This window comes from Pelophylax lessonae (assembly GCF_965119305.1).
Source record: "Pelophylax lessonae genome assembly, chromosome: 10".
NCBI classification, from domain to species: Eukaryota; Metazoa; Chordata; class Amphibia; order Anura; family Ranidae; genus Pelophylax; species Pelophylax lessonae.
Genome location: NC_138777.1, coordinates 16,293,216 through 16,310,482, shown reverse-complemented (window position 1 = coordinate 16,310,482; position 17,267 = coordinate 16,293,216). Strand labels below are relative to the sequence as shown.

At 42.0% G+C, this 17,267-nt stretch overlaps 1 protein-coding gene across 2 annotated transcripts in view; it reads right to left on the bottom strand.

Moving 5' to 3' along the window:
- IRAG1 (inositol 1,4,5-triphosphate receptor associated 1) overlaps window positions 1-17,267 on the bottom strand; it is a 106,684-nt gene that overhangs the window by 48,286 nt on the left and 41,131 nt on the right. For both annotated transcript variants that reach the window (XM_082270863.1, XM_082270864.1), the window contains exon 8: window positions 8,546-8,624. In XM_082270863.1, the coding sequence (XP_082126989.1) occupies window positions 8,546-8,624 (79 nt within the window). The remainder of the gene's footprint in view (window positions 1-8,545; window positions 8,625-17,267) is intronic.

Below are 17,267 nucleotides of genomic sequence, written 5' to 3'. Positions count from 1 at the left end.
TACCGCAAAAAAAAAAAACGCAGATCGCCGCCATTACTCGTTAAAAAAAAAAACACCAAAAATGACAAAAATCTTTCCCTTTGTTAGTAAACGCGATAACTTTTGCGCAAACCAATCAAAGTACGCTTTTTGCGATTTTTTTTACCAAACATAGGTAGCGTAAAACAAATTGGCCGAAAATGTTAAAAAATTTTGATTTTTACATTTTTTTGGGGGGGGAATTTCATATGAAAAAAAGTGAAAAATATTGTTATTTTTGCAAAAATTTACGCTCTTTTTTGTTTATAGCGCGTGATCAAAAAATCGCACAGGTGATCAAATACCACCAAAAGAAAGCTCTGTTTGTGGGAAAAAAAGGACGTCAAATTCGTTTAGGTACAGCATCGCACGACCGCGCAATTGTCCGTTAAAGTCACGCAGTAAAAAATCGCAAAAAAACCCCTGGTCTTTAAGCAGCCAAATCCTCCGGGGCTTAAGTGGTTAAGGACCCAGCCTTTTTCTGACACCTATTTAAGTAAAAATCAGTATTTTTTGCTAGAAAATTGCTTAGAAACCCCAAACATTATAATTTTTTTTTTAAGCGGAGACCCTAGAGAATAAAATGGGGGTCGTTGCAATTTTTATGTCACATTTATTTTATTTTTTTTATGTCAAACGCATTTTTTGGGGAAAAAATGCACTTTCATGAATTAAAAAAAAAATAAAACCTAATATATATCTCAATTTTTTTTGTATAATATAAATGATGATGTTACACCGAGTAGATACTTAACATGTAATGCATTAAAACTGCGCGTGCTCTTGGAATGGCGCTAAACTTCAGGACTTAAAAATCTTCATAGGCAACGCTTTAAACATTTTCTGCAGGTTACCAGTTTAGAACTACAGAGGGAGTCTAGTGCTAGAATTATTGCTCTCACTCAGACCTTCGCGGCGATACCTCACGTGTGTGGTGCAAACACTGTTTACATATGTGGGCGTGACCTACGTATGCGTTCAACACTGTGCGCAAGCACGAGGGGACGGGGGTCTGTAACCAGTTCTGGACCGGAAGGATTTGCCCCCTTAATGACCAGGCCATTTCTTGTGAATTCTACACTGCGTTACTTTAACGTAAAATTGCGCGGTTGTGTGACGTTGCACCGAAATAAAATTGATGTCCTTTTTTTTCCCACAAATAGAACTTTCTGTTGGTGGTATTTGATCACATGTGTGATTTTTATTTTTTGCGCTATAAACAAAAAAAGAGCAACATTTCTGAAAGAAAAAAATAAATAAATAAATAAAAATAATATATATATATATATATATATATATATATATATATATATATATTTTTTTTTTTTTTTTTTCACATTCTGCTATATAACATTCCCAAAAAAAAAATTAAAAATCTAATTTTTTCATCCTTTTAGGCCGATTTGTATTCTGCTACATATTTTTGGTAAAAAAAAAAAATAATCGCAATAAGACTATTTTGATTGGTTTATGCAAAAGTTATCGCGACTACTAACTACGGGAAAGATTTATGTAATTTTTATTTATTTATTTTTTACCAGTAATGGCGGCGATCTGCGATTTTTAGCGGGACTGCGACATTGCGGTGGACAGATCGGACCCCCAACTGACATTTTTGACACTTTTGGGGGGGACCAGTGACATTACTACAGTAACCAGTGCTAAAAATATGCACTGTTACTGTAATAATGACACTGGCAGGGAAGGGGTTAACTTTATTGGTGATCAGTGGGTTAAATGTGTCTCTAGGGGCGTGATCCTAACTGTAAAGGGGCGTGGCTTGTGATGTAAGCACAGAGACATGCGATCCTACATAGCAGGATCGTGTAGTCTCTGCAGTTACACCAGGGAGAATGACAGACGGCTGTGCTTACATCAGCCGCCTGCCTTTCTCCCTCTCCAGCGGGAGATCGCTAGTGGCCGGCAGACATCGGAGCCGCCCGTCACTCGCGCGGGGATGTCCCTGAACAAGCGGGAGCGGTAGCGCGCTCGCCCCCTGCAGGCTCCTGGGCGAGCAACGTAGTACTACGGCGCTTTGTCCAGGAGGGGCTGACTGCCGCATAAATGTACTGTGGGCGGTCGGCAAGTGGTTAAGCTAAAGATGATTTAAAGAGTCATTGTAATCATTTAATGAAGATTTTTGTTTTGTTTGTTCACTTTGCCGCATTCAATAAAAAAAAAAAAATCTAAAGTCTTAGATTCGACCGATTCAAAATCTATCGATTCGAATGTTTTGAATTGGAAAATTTTTTAAAAAATTGGTAAAATTTTAAAAGACATAAAACCAATTCCTGAATACGAATTTAACGAATCAACTGAATTTAATGAGATTAAATAACTAGGTAAACCACTTGCCGGCCGACCACCCGCCGCAGTTTTACTGCGGCAGGCTGGCTCGGCTGCACGAAACGACGTAGTACTACGTTGGTCGTGCTCATGGTGCTGGGGGGGCGAGGCTGCGGGGACTCCGATGCACGGGACCGGCGGCCCAATTCCCCCCGGGTACCCGCAATCGCTCCCCGCTTAGAGAGAAGGACGGTCTGCCGACCATTCTTCTCTCTGGAATGATCACAGAGCGCCTGTGATCCTTCTATATAGGATCACAGGTCTCTATGGTCATTTCACAAGCCACGCCCCCCCACAGTAAGAAAACACCCCCACTAGGCTCACACTTAACCCTTTGATCACCCCAAGGTTAACCCCTTCCCTGCCAGTTTCATTAGTACAGTAACAGTGCATATGTATAGCACTGATTACTCTAGTAATGTCACTGGTCCCCCCAAAAATGTAAAAAATGTCAGTCAAGGGTCCGATCTGTCCGCCGCAATGTCGCAGTCCCGTTACGAATCGCAGATCACCGCCATAAGCGCCAGTTCACACTACCGCGACGCTACTTCCCTGGACGACCTCCGAGATCGCGGTGCGAGCAGCGCGCCGCGACCTCGGAGCGGCCGCCACGGACTTCATAACATTGAAGTCTATGGCGGTCGCCTCCTGGTCGCCCCAAAGAAGCTCCGGACCCTTTTTCTAGGTCGGAGCGACTTGTGTCGCTCCTATTAGAACGGGTCCGCAGCTTCCCTATGGGAGGCGACCTGCGGCGACCTGTGAGGCGACCAGGTCGCCTCACAGGTCGCCCTAGTGTGAACCGAGGCTTACTAGTAAAAAAATAAATAAATAAATAAATAAAAATGACATAAATCTTTCCCCTAGTTTGTAGACGCAATAACTTTTGTGCAAACCAATCAAAATACGCTTTAGGGATTATTTTTTTACCAAAAATATGTAGCAGAATACAAATTGGCCTAAAATAATGAAAAAAAATAGATTTTTCAAATAAATAAATAAAAATGACATAAATCTTTCCCCTAGTTTGTAGACGCGATAAATTTTGTGCAAAACAAATCAAAATACGCTTATTGCGATTTTTTTTTTCTCACCAATCAAAATACACTTATTGTGACTTTTTTTTTTACCAAAAATATGTAGCAGAATGCAAATTGGCCTAAAATGATGAAAAAAAATAGATTTTTAATTTAAATAAATAAAAATGACATACAGTAAATTTTGTGCAAAACAAATCAAAATACGCTTTAGAGATTTTTTTTTTTACCAAAAATATGTAGCAGAATACAAATTGGCCTAAAACGATGAAAAAATTTGATTTATTTATTTATTTATTTTTTGGGGAATGTTATATAGCAGAATGTGAAAAATATTGTTTTTTTTTTTTTTCAGAATTGTCGCTCTTTTTTTGTTTATAGTGCAACAAATAAAAATCGCACAGGTGATCAAATACCACCAAAAGAAAGCTCTATTTGTGGGAAAAAAAGGACATCGATTTTATTTGGGTACAGCGTCGCACGACTGCGCAATTTTTGAATTAAATAGATAAAAATGATATAAATCTTTCCCCGTAGTTTGTAGCAGAATACAAATTGGCCTAAAATAATGAAAAAAAATTATTTTTAAAAAAATTTTAAAAAAAATGACAGAAATCTTTCCCCTAGTTTGTAGACACGATACATTTTGAGCAAACCAATCAAAATACGCTTATTGCGATTTTTTTTCACCAAAAATATGTATCAGAATACAAATTGGCCTAAAATGATGAAAAAAATAGATTTTTAATTTAAATAAATAAAAATTACATAAATCTTTCCCCTAGTTTGTAGCGCAATAACTTTTGTGTAAACCAATCAAAATACGCGTATTGGGATTTTTTTTTTATTTTACCAAAAATATGTAGCAGAACACAAATTGGCCTAAAATAATGAAAAAAATTGATTTTTCAAATAAATAAAAAAATGACATAAATCTTTCCCCTAGTTTGTAGACGTGATACATTTTGTGCAAACCAATCAAAATACGCTTATTGCAATTCTTTTTTTTTTACCAAAAGTATGTAGCAGAATACAAACTGGCCTAAAGCTACGCTTCCACTATTGCGACCTGTTGTGCGACTTGACGCATGTCAAGTCGCACAACAAGTCAAAAGCCATTCATTTCAATTTGGCCCGTTCTAACTGCTGCGACTTGAGTCTCAGCGACTTGAAAAATAGTTTTTGCACTACTTTTTGGGCGGCTTTAGTGCGACTTGTCCCTCATAGAGGGAAGTCGCACTGAAGTCCCCAGAAGTAGCCGCAAACAAGTCGGACTACAAAGTCGTGCTAGAAGTAGCGTAACTTTGTAGCCGCGATAATGGAAACAAAGCCTAAAATGATGAAAAAAATAGATTTTAATTTAAATGAATAAAAATGACATAAATCTTTCCCCCGTAGTTTGTAGACACGATAAATTTTGAGCAAACCAATCAAAATACGCTTATTGCAATTTTTTTTTTCTCACCAATCAAAATACACTTATTGTGACTTTTGTTTTACCAAAAATATGTAGCAGAATGCAAATTGGCCTAAAATGATGAAAAAAAAAGATTTTTAATTTAAATAAATATAAATGACATACAGTAAATCTTTCCCCTAGTTTGTAGACGCAATAACTTTTGTGCAAACCAATCAAAATACGCTATAGGGATTTTTTTTTTTTTTTACCAAAAATATGTAGCAGAATACAAATTGGCCTAAAATGATGAAAAAAATAGATTTTTAATTTAAATAAATAAAAATGACATAAATCCTTCCCCTAATTTGTAGACGCAATAACTTTTGTGCAAACCAATCAAAATACACTTTAGGGATTTTTGTTTTTACCAAAAATATGTAGCAGAATACAAATTGGCCTTAAATTATAAAAAAAATATATTTTTTTAAATTTTTTTTTGGGAATGTTATATAGCAGAATGTGAAAATATTGCTTTTCTTTTTTTAGAATTGTCGCTCTTTTTTTTTTTTTTTTTTATAGTGCAAAAAATAAAAATTGCAGAGGTGATCAAATACCACCACAAGAAAGCTCTATTTGTGGGAAAAAAAGGACAACGATTTTATTTGGGTACAGCGTCGCACGACTGCGCAATTTTTGAATTAAATAGATAAAAATGATATAAATCTTTCCCCGTAGTTTGTAGATGCGATAACTTGTGTGCAAACCAATCAAAATACGCTTATTGCTACTTTTTTCTTTACCAAAAATATGTAGCAGAATACAAATTGGCCTAAAATGATGAAAAAAAGCAATATTTTCACATTCTGCTATATAACATTCCCAAAAAAAAATAAAAAAAAATATTTTTTTTATAATTTAAGGCCAATTTGTATTCTGCTACATATTTTTGGTAAAAACAAAAATCCCTAAAGTGTATTTTGATTGGTTTGCACAAAAGTTATTGCATCTACAAATTAGGGGAAGGATTTATGTCATTTTTATTTATTTAAATTAAAAATCAATTTTTTTCATCATTTTAGGCCAATTTGTATTCTGCTACATATTTTTGGTAAAAAAAAAAAAAAATCCCTATAGCGTATTTTGATTGGTTTGCACAAAAGTTATTGCGTCTACAAATTAGGGGAAGGATTTATGTCATCTTTATTTATTTAAATTAAAAATTTATTTTCTTTTTTTAGAATTGTCGCTCTTTTTTTTTTTGTTTATAGTGCAAAAAATAAAAATTGCAGAGGTGATCAAATACAACCAAAAGAAAGCTCTATTTATGGGGGGGGGGGGAAAGGACATCAATTTTATTTGGGTACAGCGTCGCATGACCGCGCAATTGTCCGTTAACGTAACGCAGTACCGAATCGCAAAAAATGGCCTGGTCATTAAGGGGGGAAAATCTTCCGGTCCAAAACTGGCTAATGAAATGAAATAACTAGATTAACTAATTGAACGAAAAAAAAAAAAAAATGTCGTCATGCACATGTCTAGTTTAGGTTGCTAATTGCTGTATCTGCCACTATAACACTTCTGTCCGGAACCAACACGATATGTTAATATCTAACATATAATTAAAAATTTAAATATGAAATAGCAATAAAAAAACAGATAAAACCTGCAGTCTCCATGGAGTGTGTGCCGCCGGCTTCCCAGGAATGAGACTTCGCTCCTTCCCAAAGCGGCAATGATAAGCCCGGCAGGACATGAATAAGCCTCCCATCAGGCCTTGTGGTGGCTTATCACCGGGGAGCAGCCTGCGACTCTACAGCTATGAATGCACCATAAATACCCTGAATGGACGCAGGGATGGGTTTGCTTATTGTACAAGGCTGCAAAAATACACAAAACCCTCCAACGCTAGCAAACCAATACAGCATCTCCCCTCCCTTCCCTTATTTCTTCATCTGATGGGAAGAAAAAGAGTAACATTAACCACTTCAATGCCAGGCACTTTCACCCCCCTTCCTGCCCAGGCCAATTTTCAGCTTTAAGTGTCGGTTCACACTATGGCGACACGACTTCAGGCGAGTTATGGCGTCGCCCGTGCACAGCAACTTAGGCTACGTCACTCACCCAGGAGCCTGTAGGGGGCAAGCGCACGCCGCCGGAGGCGCGCTCCCGCCCCCCACTCGTTCCCTGAAATCCCCGCGCGAGTGACCGGCAGCTCCGATCGTCCGCCGGTCACTCGCGATCTCCCGCTGGAGAGGGAGAAAGGCAGGCGGCTGATGTAAACACAGCCGTCTGTCATTCTCCCTGGTGTAACTGCAGAGATCATACGATCCTGCTATGTAGGATCGTATGTCTCTGTGGTTACATCACAAGCCACGCCCCCCACATTTAGAATCACGCCCCTAGGGACACATTTAACCCACTGATCACCAATAAAGTTAACCCCTTCCCTGCCAGTGTCATTTTTACGGTAACAGTGCATATGTATAGCACTGATTACTGTAGTAATGTCACTGGTACCCCCAGAAGTGTCAAAAATGTCAGTCAGAGGTCCGATCTGCCCACCGCAATGTCGCAGTCCCGCAAAAAAAAAAAAAAATCGCAGATCGCCGCCATTACTAGTTAAAAAAAAAAAAAACAATAAAAATGACAAATCTTTCCCGTAGTTAGTAAACGCCACCATTTTTGCGCAAACCAATCAAAATACGCTTATTGCGATTTTTTTTACCAAAAATATGTAGCAGAAAACAAATTGTCCTAAAATGTTAAAAAATTTTGATTTTTACTTTTTTTTTTTTGAGAATTTCATATAAAAAATTTGAAAAATATTGTTATTTTTTCAAAATTGTTGCTCTTTTTTTGTTTATAGCGCAAAAATTAAAAATCGCACAGATGATCAAACACCACCAAAAGAAAGCTCTGTTTGTGGGAAAAAAAGGACGTCAATTTCATTTGGGTACAGCGTTGCACGACCTCGCAGTTGTCAGTTAAATTCATGCAGTGCCAAATTGCAAAATAGGGCCTGGTCTATGAGCAACCAAATCCTCCGGGGCTTAAGTGGTTAAAAAAATATATAAATAACCTTTTTTTTTTTTTTCAAATGTTAAAAATGTTTACAATTATTTTACAATTTTTTAAAAAGGGGGGCACACTGGGGGGTCAGAAGCAGGCAGAACAGGGAGGGGGTATCGGTGTGAGAGAAGCAATTACAGGAATGATGCCCTGTGTCTGTGTCTCTCCCTGCAGCAGCTGAAAGCTGGCAGGAGGGGTAGAAACTGGCTTTTAGCTGCTGCAGATGGCCACACAAGCCTTCCTTCTGTAATGGTCCCTCCTCCCGACCACACTGATTCCCCGTGCTGTTGGGGCCCCCCTGTGTGGGGCCCCCTACAGGAGGACTGTGGGTATCAGCGGCCCTGCTGGTCCCCAAAATGTGTCAAAAGTGTCAGTTAGTGTCAGAATGTCCGTTGCAATATCACAGTCCCACTATAAGTCCCTGATCGCCGCCATTACTAGTAAAAAAAAAAAAAAAATCTCATAGTTTGTAAACGCGATAACTTTTGCGCAAACCAATCAAAATACGCTTATTGGGATTTTTTTTACCAAAAATATGTAGCAGAATACAAATTGGCCTAAAATTTATAAAAAATTATGATTTTTTAAAAATGTTGTATTTGATGTGTTTTATCTGGTCAATGATAACATCAATCAGTGGCAGGCAGTTAAAAAACACTGGGAACCTCCAGCCTCGTACCTCTTTCCTGCTCAGCTGCCTCGCTGAGCTCCGGAAGCTTCTGGCATAAGAGGTTCTGACTTCTCATCAGCTTGTGCTCCTAAAAGGAAAAAAAAAAGATTAATTAGCAACATTTAATACAAAGTAATGTATTTATTATACATGATTTATGTATTACAGGGAAGCCATTTCTACCAGTCCTTGCTCCAAGGGAGCTTGCACTCTAATGCCAATTTCAATATTCTTTGCTCCAGTGGTGGCTGGTGAATAACATTTTGGGGGGGCGGTGGCAAAACCAACACCCCCCCCCCCGACCCGGCAGGACGGCTGGGGCAATCATATCTACCACCCCCTCCCTCCTCCCATCTCCCGGGTCGAATGGCTGGCTGGCAGCATCCTTACCTGCTCCTTCCCCAAGTGCCTGTGAGTCTTCTTTGGCCGTACGACTCCTCCCTCTTCCTGGCCAGTGGCCAGTAAAATTGCTTCTCTTTTCAGCCAATCAGGAACGGGGTCTCACAACCCGCTTCCTGATTGGCTGGGAGGAAAATCAGTGTGATAATCGCGAATATTCATTCGCTATTGTCCTACCACTGGATGGGCTCAGGGTGCAGTGTTTCCCCCCCGAGCCCACCCTTTTTTGAAGCCTATTAGAGCCTCTGGCTCTAATCAGGTGCTTAAAGAAAAAAAATCCCCCATTGGAATCCATGCGTCCGGCGCCCCGCATGTAGATTAGGGGGCCGGACGCATGGATAGGGGGGGTGGCCGCCACTGCTATGCTCACTATCTAAGGTCATTTAACATATCCAGAAATATTTAGACAGAATAAAGGTGAATAAAGCACCTGGACCGGATGGACAGTGGTGTATTTCGGTTTTGTGCTGCCCTAGGCAAGACTAAAATTGCCCTCCCCAATCTAAATTTGTCCCACACCTGCCACGGTATACCGTTCTTGTCTCAGGGTCTGATGAGGAAGCTGCAGCCATTTTTTATGGCACACGGTATTTTCGCAGCCTTTTTTCAAACGCAATTTTTTGGGAAAAAATACACTTTTTTGAATTATAATGCAAAAAAACAAAAAAAAAAAAACAATACATAACCCGATTTTTTTCCAAAATATAAAAAGATGATGTTAGGAGGAGTAAATAGGGTGGGCTGGGGGGGGGGTGAAGAGGGGGATAATGGGGTAAAAATGTAATTGGATGAATTTATTTTAATATGTGATTAGTATTTTGAAAAATTAAGTAATAAACAAATTAAAAAAAAAGAGGAGTAAATAGATACCAAACATGTCACGCTTAAAAATTTTAAAACGCCTGTGTAAAGGCAACAAACAGCGTAATATTTACTATCCATAGGCAACGCTTTAAAAGCCGTCACAGGTTATCAATTTAGGTTTACGGAGGAGGTCTGGTTCTAGAATTACTGCCCGTGATCGGATGTTCACGGTGATACCTCATGTGTGGGATAATGACTGTTTGTGTGCGGGACCGACACGGGGGTTTACCCCATTAGAGCAACAGTGTTAAAAAAAAAAAAAAGAAATAATAAAAATTATGTCCTGTGCTCACGTGACGTCCTTACATTTTTTTTAAATTATTTCTTTTTTTTTTAACACTGTTGCTCTAATTTTTTTTTTTTTTTTATGTAAACATCTTTGTGACAGCAATAGGCAGTGACACTCTTGCGCGTGAGAACAGGAGGACGTGGGTACTTAATTTTTTTTATTATTATTATTTATTTATTTATTTTTTAACACTGTTGCTCTAATTTTTTTTTTTTTTTAATCACTTTTATGTAAACATCTTTGTGACAGCAATAGGCAGTGACACTCTTGCGCGTGAGCACAGGAGGACGTGGGTACTTAATTTTTTTTTATTATTATTTATTTATTTTTTAACACTGTTGCTCTAATTTTTTTTTTCCATCACTTTTATGTAAACATCTTTGTGACAGCAATAGGCAGTGACACTCTTGCGCGTGAGCACAGGAGGACGGGGGCACTTCATTTTTTTTTATTATTATTATTTATTTTTATTTTTTTTAACGCTGTTGCTCTAATTTTTTATTTTTTTTTTTATCACTTTTATGTAAACATCTTTGTGACAGCAATAGGCAGTGACACTCTTGTGTGTGAGCAGAGGAGGACGGGGGCACTTAATTATTTTTATTATTATTATTTATTTATTTATTTTTTTAACACTGTTGCTCTAAGGCTCCGTTCACATGTAGGCGTTTTGGGGCGTTTTTGGGGAGTTTTTCTGCTCTAGGATCAGCTCTCAAAACGCCCAACAAGACAAATCCTATTAATTTCAATGGCCCCTGTTCACATCTGAGCGTTTTGACGCTGTGAGCAAAACGCCCAACGCTCAAAAAAGTACATGAGCTTCTTTTTGGGCAGATTACAGGCGTTTTCCATTGGTCTCTATTCAATCTAAAAACGCCTGCACAAAAAACGCCTGTAAAAACGCGGTAAAATCGCGGTAAAAAATGCGCTACGCTCAGGTGTGAATGTAGCCTAATTTTATTTTATTTTTTTATCACTTTTATGTAAACATATTTGTGACAGCAATAGGCAGTGATAGGTACCGTTTATGAAAGGATCTGGGGTCTATAAGACCCCAAATCCCTCCTCTGCACTCTGGGTTCACACTGATGCGAATTGGATGCTGGTTTTTCGCATGACAGGAGGCTGTGACCGGCTCTCAATGGAGCCGGTTCCCACATCTCCGGGGCGGCACAGATTGCACAGGGGTCCTGTGCGTCTTTTGGCTCCGTTTCAGGTCCGAATTCAGGCAAAAATTTGGGCCTAAATTGTCCCTGAAATAGAGAACAGGGGCGCACCGACCCCCTGCCTCGAGCTACGTTGGTATTAGTTGTGAACCCACCCTTAAAAGCATTCAAAACAACAAGATTTTTGAACGCTTTTACGATTTTTAAAAACTGGCGCCGATGGTTCCTGAGTGAACCCGGAAGTGGTGTCAGGTCATCTCTTCCCGGTTTATGGTCATTACCTGCAGATCAAAGCTGATCCTGGCCTTCAGTGGCGGCTGGTGCTCGGTAATTCGGGGGGAGAGGCGACATATCAATTCGGGATAATTCGGTAATTCAGGGGGCCGGCCTGCCTCCTACAATGGTTCCAGAGTGAACCCGGAAGTGATGTCAGGTCATTGCTCCGGGTCTACTGTTATAACCAGCAGATCAAAGCTGATCCTGGCTTTCAGTGGCGGCTGGTGCTCGGTAATTCGGGGGGCGGCAGCCTGCCTCCTTACTTCCTCCTGTCCAAGCCAGGGAGTGCTGGATGGCTGAGTCGCTGTGCTTCTTCTCCAGCCATGTGGCTCCTCCCTCTTCCTGGCCAGTAAGATCGCTTCTCCTTTTGACCAGTCGGGAAAAGGGTCTTACAACCCTCTTCCTGATTGGCTGGAAGGAGAATCAGTGTGACAATAGCGAGTATTTATGCGGCCTTGGCTTTAAGGGGTTGTACCGGGGGTGATGCCTGCAGCTAGAGGCATCACCCCGGTACCGTTATTTAAAGCTGACGGTCGGCTTTCTTATAATGACAACCTATGCAGCTGAGCAGCCGCTCGATTGTCATTACAAGGAGCAGGAGGGGATGTCCCCTCCCCCCCTCCCACCGCCTTCCGCGGCTTGCCTGGGTTTCTCGTCCGGGGAGAACTCAACACACAGCGATTAATGTCTAAACCACTGGCAACAAAAGTGAGTACACCCCTAAGTGAAAATGCCAAATTGGGCCCAATTAGCCATTTTCCCTCCCCGGTGTCCTGTGACTCGTTAGTGTTACAAGGTCTCATGTGTGAATGGGGAGCAGGTGTGTTCAATTTGGTGTTATCGCTCTCACTCTCTCATACTGGTCACTGGAAGTTCAACATGGCACCTCATGGCAAAGAACTCTCTGAGGATCTGAAGAAAAGAAATTTTACTCTACATAAAGCTGGCCTAGGCTATAAGAAGATTGCCAAGACCCTGAAACTGAGCTGCAGCACGGTGGCCAAGACCATTCAGCGGTTCAACAGGGCAGGTTCCACTCAGAACAGGCCTCGTCATTGTCGACCAAAGAGGTTGAGTGCATGTCCTCAACGTCATATCCAGAGGTTGTCTTTGGGAAATAGACGTATGAGTGCTGCCAGCATTGCTGCAGAGGTTGAAGGGGTGGGGGGTCAGCCTGTCAGTGCTCAGACCATACGCCGCACACTGCATTAAACTGGTCTGCATGGCTGTCGTCCCAGAAGGAAGCCTCTTCTAAAGATGATGCACAAGAAAGACCGCAAACAGTTTGCTGAAGACAAGCAGACAAAGGACATGGATTACTGGAATCATGTCCTGTGGTCTGATGAGACAGAGATAAACTTATTTGGTTCAGATGGTGTCAAGCGTGTGTGGTGGCAACCAGGTGAGCAGTACAAAGACAAGTGTGTCTTGCCTACAGTCAAGCATGGTGGTGGGAGTGTCATGGTCTGGGGCTGCATGAGTGCTGCCGGCAGTGGGTGCTGCCAGCATTACTGCAGAGGTTGAAGGGGTGGGGGGGTCAGCCTGTCAGTGCTCAGACCACACGCTGCACACTGCATCAAATTAGTCTGCATGGCTGTCATCCCAGAAGGAAGCCTCTTTTTTCATTGAGGGAACCATGAATGCCAACATGTACTGTGACATACTGAAGCAGAGCATGACCTCTCTCTTCGGAGACTGGGCCGCAGGGCAGTATTCCAACATGATAACGACCCCAAACACACCTCCAAGACGACCACTGCCTTGCTAAAGAAGCTGAGGGTAAAGGTGATGGATTGGCCAAGCATGTCTCCAGACCTAAACCCTATTGAGCATCTGTGGGACATCCTCAAACAGATGGGGGAGAAGCGCAAGGTCTCTCTAACATCCACCAGCTCCATGATGTCGTCATGGAGGAGTGGAAGAGGACTTCAGTGGCAACCTGTGAAGCTCTGGTGAACTCCATGCCCAAGAGGGTTAAGGCAGTGCTGGAAAATAATAATGGCCACACAAAATATTGACACTTTGGGCCCAATTTGGAAATTTTCACTTAGGGGTGTACTCACTTTTGTTGCCAGCGGTTTAGACATTAATAGCTGTGTGTTGAGTTATTTTGAGGGGACAGCAAATTTACACTGTTATACAAGCTGTACACTCACTACTTTACATTGTAGCAAAGTGTCATTTCTTCAGTGTTGTCACATGAAAAGATAGAATAAAATATTTACAAAAATGTGAGGGGTGTACTCACTTTTGTGAGATACTGTATATATATTTTTATGTGTATGTACCGTAGCTGTCGGGGGGCTGCTGTCAGAAATCACGGGGCCCCATACAGCCTACCGGCTTCTGCCGCTGGAGACCGGGTGCAGAAAAGGTAAGTACAGTGATTTTTGCTTTACAGGGTTAGATAGAATAGTTTTAGCGTTTTGACTGGACTTATCCTTTAATTATTGTAATAAATAACTTTAAAAAATTGTAAAATAAAATAATTGTAACCATTTTTTTTAAAAAAAAATTTAATTTCTTTTCTTTTTTTTTTTTTTTGAATGTTGAAAACAATAAAAAAAAAAAAAAAGGGCTTCCTTCTGTAATTGCCCCTCCATCCGACTCCACTGATTCCTCGTGCTTTAGGCACCCCTGTGTGCCCGAGCCCCCTACAGGAGGACTGGTGGTCCCCCCCCCCCCCCCCATCGGTGGCCCTGATAGCTTTTTGCCTTTCTTGAGTTCTGTTACAAATCTTTGGGCATTGCAATCCATGGAAAGGTTTCAGCTGGAGAGAGACGGTGCAAGACCCCTTTTTTCTTTCTGGATGTGTTGGGGACCCCCCTGTGTGCCCAGGCCCCCTAAAAGAGGACTGGTGCCCCCCCCCCCCCCTATCAGCCAGGGCCGGATTAAGAGCATCATGGGCTTGGTGCTGAGGATTTTGAAGGACCTTAAGGGCCGTGCCTTGGCATGCACCCAGAGGAGGAAGGGTGCAGCCATGCATGCCTAATTCAACATGGGATGCTGTCTCTGAAGCCCATAAACACATCCATGCATCGGCAACTGTCCCTCCTTGTTCGGCCTTCGTGCAGTGTGGGGAGGTTCTGAGGGAGCTGCCTGGGGAAGCGAGCATAGAAGCCAGACTTCTGTGTTTACAAGTGACAGAAGAGAGGTAACAGTGAATATGGCCAACCTGGGGCCTATATTAAGGTAGGGGCCTGGAGCTGCAGCTCCAATAGCCCCTATGTTAATCTGGCCCTGCTATCAGCGGCCCTGATAGCTGTTTGCCATTCTTGAGTTCTGTTTCAAATCTTTGGGCATTGCAATCCATGGAAAGGTTTCAGCTGGAGAGAGACGGTGCAAGACCCCTTTTTTCTTTCTGGATGTGAATTACGTTGCTGGCAATTTCGCAATGCGATCTTTGCAGGTTGTTGATATCAATTCAGGAAGGAAAAGCCTGTTGGAAAGAGGATCCTCTTGTGTGATTTATTCCACCAGTCCAGTTCCTGTGTGTTCCCCTCTAATCTGACATGACAATTCATCAGCTCCTTCCTGTTTACGCTCTGGCATTACACGGGGCTGAGCAGGTTCAGGAACACTTTGTAATGTAGGACTCCGAGCCCCGTTCCGCTAGCGGCAGCCTCTAATACCAGAGATTTTGTTATGTCTGGAAATGGCGACCATCATTATCCACTAACCCGACCGCCAAAGACACGGCTTTATAAAGGCATTCAATGCTATCGTAAAAGTATGACAAGAAAAAGAAACAGTCAGCGAATTCAATACTAAATATGCAAACTGAACACTGACCCAGGTACAGTACAAAAAAGCCTAGATAGACATAGTAAGAAAATACAGTGCAGTGCAAAAATTAATAAAACTCTTAAAAGTTCCTTCCTAAACCCCAGAGTCCTTCTTAAAACTGATAGCTGGAGACCACAACAGCTGGAAAGATGCTCACAAGCGGTGATAATCCATTCACCAAGAGGCACTCTATTGCGCTCACTTCAATAAGTGACCCCGTGTCACCAATGGGCCAAACAGACTCAGATAAAAATCATACAGGGAAATGACCAGCAGGGGAGGACTGGCCCAGGGGACAGGGGGGCAATTGCCCCCCCCCCCCCCCAGGCTCTGATGCCCCGTAAAAAGGCTGCACCGCTTCTTCCACAGACTTGCTTAACCGCTTGCCAACCGCCGCACAACTATTTACGCTGGCAGTCAGCCTCTCACAGGCAAAGCGACGTAGGGCTACGTCGCTAGCCTGTGAGGCTCTGGGGAGCGAGCGCGCGCCGCCGGAGGCGTGGTCACAGACCCCCCCGGACCCGATGTCCGCCGGGCACTCACGATCATCCGTTAGAGCGGGAGAAAGGCAGGCGGCTAATGTAAACAAAGCTGCCTGTCATTCTCCTCTGTGTAAGAATGGAGATCAGACGGTTCTACTATGTAGGACCGTTGATCTCTGTTCTTACACTAGTAGCCACAGCCAATCACAGTTAGAAACACGCCCCTTGGACACACTGAACCCCTCCCTCTCCAATACAGTTAACTCCTTCACTGCCAGTGTCATTTTTACAGTAACTGTGCATATGTATAGCACTGATTACTGCAGTAATGTCACTGGTAACCCCAAAAGTGTCAAAAATGTCAGTCAAGGGTCCGATCTGTCCGCCGCAAAGTCGCAGTCCCGCAAAAAAAAATCACAGATCGCCGCCATTACTCGTTAAAAAAAAAACAACAAAAATGACAAAAATCTTTCCCTTTGTTAGTAAACGCGATAACTTTTGCGCAAACCAATCAAAATACGCTTTTTGCAATTTTTTTTTACCAAACATATGTAGCATAAAACAAATTGGCCGAAAATGGTAAAAAATTTTGATTTTTACATTTTTTGGGGGAATTTTATATAACAAAAATGTGAAAAATATTATTTTTGCAAAATTGACGCTCTTTTTTTGTTTATAGCTCATGATCAAAAAATCGCACAGGTGATCAAATACCACCAAAAGAAAGCTCTGTTTGTGGGAAAAAAAGGACGTCAAATTCGTTTAGGTAAAGCGTCGTACGACCGCGCAATTGTCCGTTAAAGTCACGCAGTGCCGAATCGCAAAATAGGCCCTGGTCAGGAAGGGGGTAAAATCTTCCGGGGCTTAAGTGGTTAAAGGATTCCTGGCGAAGAGAAGTAAAAAGTCCCCGTCGCTGACCTACTGAGTGCGGGATGAAGACAAGGAAAAAGTGCAGTCCCCCTCCCCAGTTCCATGCCCCACTGGAGACTCTGCTCCCCCAGCCTGCACTGACCGAGCTGTCACAGCTTCCCCCAATTGCCCCCCGCTGGTCAGGTGGGGAACTGGGATTCGATCAGGAGTGGAGCTTCAGTCTGGAATAGAGGTCAGGAGGAGGCCAGGAAGAGGGAGAGTTGGAGGGGGGCTGAGTCGCTGCACCATGGGTCTATGGTTTGTACTTGCCCCCTGGGCCAAAAGTTGCCAGTCAGCCCCTGATGACCAGCAATTGATAAAGTCTCCAATATGGTGAGGTGTAGAACCTCCACGTCTCCTACGGGATGTGGAGCCTAGTGACGTCACCCGCTGCTGTCTCGTGGGCCGAAGGAGTTGAGCATCGGCTATCGGCTCGTTCTTTTCTATGCTATAACCTGAAGGATTATCCTGTAAGTGGGATTATATACAAATAAATTAGGAAGTTAAAGCGGTATGCACTTAGATCTCCTCTCTTATGTTTTGATTGCTGTATTGGGATC